This window comes from Nicotiana tomentosiformis, chromosome 1, assembly GCF_000390325.3.
Source record: "Nicotiana tomentosiformis chromosome 1, ASM39032v3, whole genome shotgun sequence".
NCBI lineage: Eukaryota > Viridiplantae > Streptophyta > Magnoliopsida > Solanales > Solanaceae > Nicotiana > Nicotiana tomentosiformis.
The window spans coordinates 48,532,162-48,541,380 of NC_090812.1; the positions used below are offsets into that span (position 1 = coordinate 48,532,162).

Consider the following 9,219-nt stretch of genomic DNA (forward strand, 5'->3'; position numbering starts at 1 on the left):
CTAATCCATTTGATCCATTTGTCACCAAAACTCATATCCTTCAGCATTGCTAGTAAATAAGACCAGTTAACTTTGTCAAAAGCTTTCTCTACATCCAGCTTGTATAAAATGCCAGGAATCCCACTCTTTAACCTCCCATCTAGCAACTCATTTGCTACTAGTGATGCATCTGTGATTTGTCTGTTCTTTAGGAATGCATCTTGCTCTCCTGATACTAAACTCCGATGACTGTCTTCAATCTTTCAGCTAGATGTTTGGCCAATATCTTGTAAACATTTCCAATGAGACTTATGGGTCCGAAGTCTCTAAGTTCTATTGCACCTTTCTTTTTAGGGATCAATGCAATAAATGAAGCATTACTAGACCTGACCATGTAGCAATGTTGATGAAAGTAATTCAGAGCTCCCATAATTTCTGCTTTGATGAACTCCCATGCTCTTTGAAAGAATGCCATTGTGTAGCCATCCGGGTCAGGGCTTTGATCTGGTGCACATGAATTAATTGCTGCCAAGACCTCATCTTATTCAAATGTTCTCTCTAACCATACTTTCTCAGTTGTTGTTATGCTAGCCAGGTTTTCAAAGAGAGCACTAGGCATCCATTGCTCATTTTCAGTGTACGGATCTTGATAAAACCTTAGGATTTCTGCTTTGATTTCATCTTTGTCTTCACTGATTTCTTCCCCAATTAACAACTTGTCTATGCAGTTGTTCTTTCTATGAGAATTTGCCATTTTCTGAAAGAACTTGGTGTTCCTATCTCCTTCTTTGAGCCACAGGCATCTTGATTGTTGTCTCCATGATATCTCTTCAACCTTTGCCATTTGTTGTATATCCAGCATCAGTTGCAAAGATTTCTCTTTTTCTACCCAAGTCATCATTCTATTCTCAGTTGCTTGCTCCAGTAAGGCTAGGTCTTCAAGCAACTTATTCTTTTGTGCTTCCAATTGGCCAAAGGTTTCCCTGTTCCAATCTGAAATGTCCTTCAATCTTCTCAATTTTTGCATTAAAATGAATTCTGGATTGCCCCTAATTGTATAACTTTGCCACCATCCTTTGATTTTGTCAATGAAACCATCTATTTCTAGCCACATGTTTTCAAACTTGAAATAGGAGGGGTTGGCTCCCCCCCAATCACCACATTCCAATAGCAAAGGTCTATGATCAGAGACAACTCTTGGGAGGGCTAATTGCTTGATTGCTTTGAAATTGTCATTCCATTCGGTGGATATTAAGAACCTATCAATTCTGGAAGCTTGCAAAGAGTCTTCCCCTCTAAACCAAGTGTATTGTGCCCCTTGGAGTGGTAAATCTATGATTTCCAGATCTTGTATAATATCAGTGAAAGACTTCATAGCCCTGGACCTTCTAATACAATTGTACCTCTCACTTTCAAATCTGCAGACATTGAAATCTCCCCCAATAACCCACTGCTCATCCCAAATACCTCGGATAGCTGCTAGTTCATGCCAAAGAATCTCTCTTTCAGGGTTTGTATGTGGCCATATACCCCTGCGAAACACTATCTGAAATCTTCTTGTGTGCTTTCCAACATGCAAGAAATAGTGTATGACCCTTGTTGGACTCCCTTGTTGGACTCCCCTGTTGATCCACAACCTTTTGTCCCAAAGTACCAGGATACCTCCACTTCTCCCAATTGAATTTAACTCCACCCATTCAACCCATCTACTATCCCAAACTTGTCTAATCCAATATGGGGACTATTCTTCAACTTTTGTTTCTTGCAAACTATATCAGCTTTCCATTAGTGAATTAGTCACTTTATTGTGCTTCTTTTATCTGCCTCATTGAGGCCCTGTACATTCCAACTTAAAATTTTGATCTTCGTTCGGAAAAGGCTTTAGAGAACCTATCCCTATCCCCTGCCTTCTTGCCATCAGAATTCATACCCCACTTTAGTCTGTCTAACTCCAAAGTCAGCTTCTTCTTCCCATTTTTGTTGCCTTTGATTGAGGATTTATGTAACTGGATTTGTTCTTGTCTCTTTTGTTCCATACGCAGGATCATGCCAAGAATCTCATGTTCAAATCCCGCAACATTTAGCCCAAATACCTTGCAAGCCCTCATCATGGTCCACCTCGAGGTCTCAATAACTGCTGGCGAGTTGATTGTTTGTGAACTCGATGAACCTGGATCGTACCATGGACGACAGAGAGTATCGCATGAGGAAAATTCTGCTTCTGAACTACTTACAGCTTCAATGGGGTTCATCAAAATTGGTCTGGGGATAATCATAGTCATTGGCTCAGCTTCATCGTCTGCTTCTGATTCACATACGGAGTTCGGCAGTTGCTGCTCGTTTATATATCCTTTTGCAGCTTCTATTTCGACACAGAGAGGGTCAAAATAATTGTCGTGGAGAAAGGAGCTATTTTTGCTAGAGCATGGGTCAAGGAAAGGCCCAATGGCTTGCCACTTCTGCTTTGCAACTTTAGCCTTTTTGTGGAGCTTATGCTTTGGGCCTTTTGTATAGTAAGACTGGACCAATTGTTGGCCCAAATTGCAACCAGCTTTTTTACCATGTCTAAAAGTGTCAATTGGGGCATTAGTACGAGACGGGTTACCTGATTTGACTTGGGTCTTCTTAGTCAATTTTGAATTAAAGTGGCTCAGGTTCCCGTGTTATGGACCAGTGGATTTTCCTTGATCTCTATTGTGTGACTCGAGGAGGCAATCTCCGACAGAGCAACTGTTTTGACCTCTATCGTCTTCTTTTCTTCACCAGTTGTTGTGTCGCCTTCATTAGGGATTATTTGGGTTATCTGATCTTCCAAGATCGTGATTTTATATCTTGTTTCAGCAATCCCTAATTCCAACTCCTTTGGTGGATCTTTAACTTTGCTTTTTACATAGATCCGGGCCCAGAAAAAGTGAGATTTGTTCTTCGTGTCATCATCTATATCAATAAAACCACCACACGAGTCCCCAATTTGACGGAAAGAGTCCATTGTCCACCCATGCAGTGGAACACCAAAAGTTTTAACCCATTTCTGCTCTGCTTTATTCTTCGCCGGAGAAGACCCAGATTCCGGCGACCACCATTCCAAGGATAAATGCCTTCCGTTCCCGAAACCAAGTCACCCGCTTTAACTCTAAGAGCTTCTTGCCTAGATGGAAGCTCGAATAGAAATTTGTTGTGGGCTACAGGAGTGACTCTGAGACTTGTTGTCACTTGCCATCTAGAGAGGAACCATTTTTGGATGACTTCTGAATTCGGGCTGGAGCTGAAGAGGTCATTGAAACATCCGATCAGGCACTTTGAGAGATAACTATCACTAGTTACATTGCATGAGACTCTAGCATCTTTCCCTTCTTTCTAAATGGACCATTGTGAAATTTCTGCAGCATTCAAGAAAGATTTACTTTGCAGATCTGTAAATTTCCTGAATTTGTAGTTGGTGGCTTCCAACAAGTAATGTAAAATCTTCCCAGCTATATCTTCCCATCTCCAGTTGTAGTTGGACTCTGGCATGATGATAGCTTTTTTCCTTTCCCCGACCCATGTTTCGATTCTGAGATATCTGCCATAGTTGTTGTAGTTCTGATAAACCCTGTAGATAAAGGCTTGAATCTTCCTCCCCCATCTTCTGTATAACTTCCCCTGACCTCGTGATGCTTGTTGCATTTGCTCGCATACCCATCTCAAATTTTCTTAGTCGATTTTGATTTGGCTTGTGAATCTCCGGCCACGTTCTATCCAAAGGAACCATCTGTCTGGACCCTCACTTTTCTTCAACTATTTCAAATGACTTATCCCCTTAAATGAAAAAGGTTTTCCCTCCCATAATAAAAAGAAGAGATACCGGAGAAAGGAGTCGCCGGAGAGAGAGAGTCAGAAAGAGAAAAATAAGGATGGCACATTTCCCAAGTCAGAGCACATTAATACTTTATTTTTACTTTTTAGCCAAATGAAGCAGGACTCGATGCAATCCGATATGTTGATGTTAGCATTATTTGACAACTTTGTTGTTTCAATCTTCCTGTTAGTCCATTTAATTCATCTCGGGCCAAAATTATAAAAAATTAAAACAAAATAAAATAAAAGGTAAAAAATATTTTAAAAGTGCAAAAATAAAATAAGAAGTACAAAAAAGAGAAAGTTGTTTTTGAGGCTCGAAGCGTGACCTTGAGCTAGTATACAACCAGAGTCCAGATTAACCAATGGAGCCCAAAGATTGAATGGGAGGTTATCATCCGCATTGTTTTCTCTGTATCCTTCCTTTCCCCATATTTAATACCAAGAAGATTAACATACCTTTTCACAGAAGTATATCAATATCTTCATAGCACCCGACAAATATTCAAACAAAGGCTTACCCATTAGAAACTCTAAGTATTGGTAGAAACAAAGGACTCTTTAGAACAACAACTTAATCCCAAAAGAGGTGGGTCAGTTATAAGGGTCAGTTATGTGGTCCATATCCAGCTCTACTTCATCTGGGACTATTTCATTCTAATACCCAAATTTTAAGACAAGGTCCAAAACTAAAAATTCTCTATATCGCATTTAACCTTATATTGACATATAAATCTTTAACCAAACTGAAAAACCTCCCAGCAAAGACCTGACCTAATCGAAGACAGAACAATGTACGTACATACATGCATAGAAAACGTCAAGACTTTTACCAATTACAATACTATCTTGTAGAAATAGATTAAGTTCAAGATAACCAAAACCCCAAAATGCCAATTTCTTTTTAAACAGACAGACAACAGAGGTGCTACAAAAACCTACAATAGAAACTGAACTTCTACACTAAGAAAGACGAAAGAATCATAGCTAATTAATTGTCCCCGAGATAAAAATAAAAAATAAAAAAAAAGGTACACATATACATGCATAGAAAACAATCAAGAATTCTACAGACTAGATGCTTTCTTCAAAAAATACATTAGTTTCAAAAAAAAAAAAAAAAAAAACCCTAAAAGCCTATTTCTCTCTAAATAGGCAACCAAAAGAGAGTTACAAGTATTCAATCAAGAACCCAGAGATTTTGAACTCCTAGAATAAGAAAAGCAAGGATCGTTTGACCAAATAATGAATCAAACATGTCAAGACTTTTACAGATTCCGATATTTTCTTCAAGAAATATATTAAGTTAGAGATACCCAAAACCCCTACATGTATATTTCTTTCTAAAGCACACTAAGAAAGACTACAAATATTTAATAAAGCACCAAATTTGTAGACTAAGAAAGCAACAACCGTCCTTTAACCGAATTCAAGAAAATTATTAAGTTAAAGAATCTAATAAAACCTATAATGCCTATTTATTTCAAAAGAGACGTCGAACAGAGATACCACAAATATTTGATCAAGGGCCTAAAATTTTCGAAACATATATACCAAGAAAGAAGAGGCAATAATGTAACCCAGTAAAAATGGAAACATGAAACGAGAAAAAGATTGCATAGATATCAGTAATGATTCAAAAACAGTAAAGCCGTTCAGAAAGTGCAATACCCATTAAATACCTGAGGCACTATAACGCGAATAAGTAAAAGGTGTAGAAAGATAGAAAAAGGATGGCGTACCGAGAACTGCTTCCAAGTAAGGAAATGCCATTGCGAACTCAGTGGTTGGTTAGAGACTGCAAACAGAGAGAGAGAGAGAGAGAGAGAGAGGGGGTATAGTAATGCTGAGAAGTTTTCGTTTGGTGATTTATAGAGAACGGCTTAGTGGGTCGGGTCATAGTATGGAGTGTATGGGTCACCGACATGGTTCTATGGGTCGGATATAACCAGATGATTTACACCTGGGGTGAAGTGCACAAATAGCCATTTCTAGTGCCCTATTTAAAGTTGGACGAAATATAAGATTTTAATGTTTTGCCGCCTTAAATCAACCTCATAATCAAGATTTTAATGTTTAGTCTGAAAATAATCGCAGGTCTAAACTTTCCAAATTCAGACTGTTGAGTTCAGCCAACAAAGTTCAAATTCACACATGGGTCTAGGGGTGTACAAAAAAAATGAATAAACCGTATCAAATTGATAATACAAGTCAAATCGGAAAAAAAAAATGACTATGATTCGATTTGATTTGATTTGGTTTTAAAAAACACGACCATATTAATTTGATTGTAACTAAAAAAAGTCAAATCGAAACCAAAACAACCCGACATTACATGTAAATCACTGCTCTTTAAAAGAGCGGGCACAATACCAAACCCTCTGTGAAAAGATTGGAAGATCTCGCAAAAAATTAAAATATTTATTGTATAATTCATAAATATTTCTTAAATTTTTTCATAGTTTTTATCTTTTAACATGTTATTTCAAGTTTGGACTTAGAATTTTTGAATGGTCTAATATATTTTATATACCATAAATATTAGCAATTCAAACATAACCTAAACCTAAACCAAATCGATACTAATGCTAACAAAAAATTTTAAATTCAATACTAGGAATGGCAACAATGTTAGATATTTTTCTTTAAGCTTTGTATTAGTTTAGACAGTAAAAATACATAATTTAACTATTTTTTTTAGTGTTTATCATGTAATTAGTACTAATACTTATTAGTCGACTTATATTAGCATGACTTAGTACTTTTAGATTATGTTCATTTTTATTATAGCTTAGCAATATTTATTTTATACAATTTTATTATCTTTATTGCTGAATATTTTAGTATAATGCCACCCCTTATCTCATATTATTTTGTGTTATTTGCTTGAGAACACCTTATATTGTGATATTCTACTAGGATTAAAGAAATATTTAGAGCACAAGTTATATATTTTGTGCTATGAAGACTTTATAAGAAAAATATTTGAAAAAACTAGATTGAAAAATCCGACTTTGTTGATTTTGTTTAGGTAGATTTAAAAACTCGACACAGTTGCTTTGAGTTGAATTAAGAAATCTGAACCAACCAATCGATATACACCACTACCTGGAATATAAAGTTAGTTTTGGTAGAGCCTAACTTCAGATTCGAAGTTTTGAAATTTAAACTTTGGCCTTTGAAACATTTTAAGTTGGCAGAGTGCAACTTTAGGATACGGAGTAAATGTATGGGTCAAAATCTGCTTTCATTAAGATTTGACACGAAGCGATATCATAGAAAGCGATATGGTCGAGGTCAATTAGTAGATAACGGGGCTCGTAGCCGAGTAGTCAATAACAGTCGAGGTCGAGTGCTAACAACTTATTTTTGTAATAGAATATTCAGGTTGAATATTCTTGGTGTCTGTACTTTTAGGGTTGACTGGGGAATGTCCCATATAAATAGAAAAAGAGATAGGGGAGAGATATATGTAGTATTCTCTCATAAGAACATTCTTTGAAAAACAGATTTTCTCTCTAGATTAAAGACAATCACTACCTTTCTAAAGATATTAGATTGTCTACTATTCCACACTTTTTCCATTAGATCCAAGAAGGGTCCCAACATTCTAGTATTTGTGTAGCATTCATCATTGTCAGAAAGAAGAATCATCCACCTCATTCAATATTGGGTGAATCATTCTTCTTATTTACTTTAATGCTATTTATCATTATTTATTGCTTGATATTCCCCCATCATTAATGATCTTGAAACATTGAATATACATCACATTTAATCTTATCCCAACACTGCTCTTGCGTGATTGGTGTTAACCGATTATAGATCTGAAATTATTATTATTGACTAGGTTTAGCCCTTCGTCATACAATATTAATTAGTTTAATCAAAAGTCTACATTTGTTTGTCAAACAATTTGGCGCCGTCTGTGGGGATACCTAGTTAAAATTTAGTTTCTTCTAGATCTATAACTGACACAGTTCACCAAAAAAAAAAATCCTACTTCCTTGTACACTCAGATCTGACATGGCAGGTAAGGGAGAAGAAAGGATGAGGGCAGTGGCCGATCTCACTACCAATCTCTTAAACACCATCAATGAGGTCTCCGAAACAGAAGGCGAAGGCGTAACGCCTAACACATCTCCCCGACGAAGTGGATAACCCCTCCCTCATGGCAGTATCACAGCATCCCGCAGTAAAGGAGCTTCTACGTCCACAGCGGAAGAGGCGCCACCAGCGGTGAAGAAGCTACTCGAAGCTTGGCTGACAAATACGCTGACCGGTATCCTCAACAAGCCCACTATGGAGGCAGTTAGAGAAAATGCAAGGACTTGCATTGCACCAGCAACGGTCAAGCATCACGACCCTCCCCCCCCCCCCTTTCAGTAACAGGTATCACTCACAATATTAATATTGCAGGTAATTGTATTTGGTAGAAAATAAATAATACACATGGAATTATATGTGGCTGACAGGGCATGATACATGGATCACTAAGAAGATGACAACTTGAGTGTAATAATTAAAAGATGCATGAGTTACAAGAGGTACGAACAAATCACTCACGAGATGAAAGGACGCAGTTTCTCGAGCCTAAATTGTTCAATGAAGAGACACAGATGAAATGAATCAAGACAATAAAAAGGGCAGATTCACGAACCTCCAATTAATGAGGAAGAAGAATCGGAACCGTTACAGAATCTTCATGGCCAGTTACGATTGCCAATTATAATAGTTCATTTAATGTCATTAATTCTCATAATGACTCAGACATAAAAGGAATGAAACGTTATATTTGTAAACCTCTATATAAGGGAAGAGAATTTTACTTGTAAAGGCACGTTCTGATTCTTACTGGAATACAATTACTTTATTTTGTTTTCAATCAATTATTTCCATATTTCTTGTCACGTTTATTTCCTTTCATATAATTGAGAAAGTACGGAATTTCTTGGTTATCAGTAACTCGAGTTCTTCTAAAAATAGGCTTTGACCGAGAATCTTATTTTTTGGTTAAACAAATTGGTTCCGTTGCCGGGAATCTGATAATCTTTTTACTTTCCAAATCTTTCTCTCTCACAACCAAATCATGTCAACTGTCAATGACAACAACCAACAGGTAGAAGGAACTCCAGTTCTATTACCTCAGGGATCTCCACGCACTTCTCGAAAAGGAACACCTGAAAGATCTGCTACTCACACGAATGAACAACATGGAGATGAGCAGACCGTTGAGCAGGATGCTGTGAACCAGTTGATCGTTGAGCACGTGAATAATGCTCTTCAAGCTTTCGTGAGGGGACTATCAACTGTACCACCAACTCTTACCCCAAATAATACTGCAACTATGGAAATTCCACGCTCATGGCTTGCTAATTCAGGAAACGGGGGAACTCCTAATGA

The 9,219-nt window shown here is 37.2% G+C and overlaps 1 protein-coding gene across 2 annotated transcripts in view; it reads right to left on the reverse strand.

Annotated features, from left to right (window-relative positions):
• The window catches only part of LOC104108131 (CAAX prenyl protease 1 homolog), a 31,088-nt gene extending 25,392 nt beyond the window's left edge, over positions 1-5,696 (reverse strand). For both annotated transcript variants that reach the window (XM_070182210.1, XM_009617115.4), the window contains exon 1: positions 5,559-5,696. In XM_070182210.1, coding sequence (XP_070038311.1) covers positions 5,559-5,589 — 31 coding nt within the window. In that variant the 5' untranslated portion in view covers positions 5,590-5,696. The remainder of the gene's footprint in view (positions 1-5,558) is intronic.
• Positions 5,697-9,219: the final 3,523 nt, after the last annotated feature.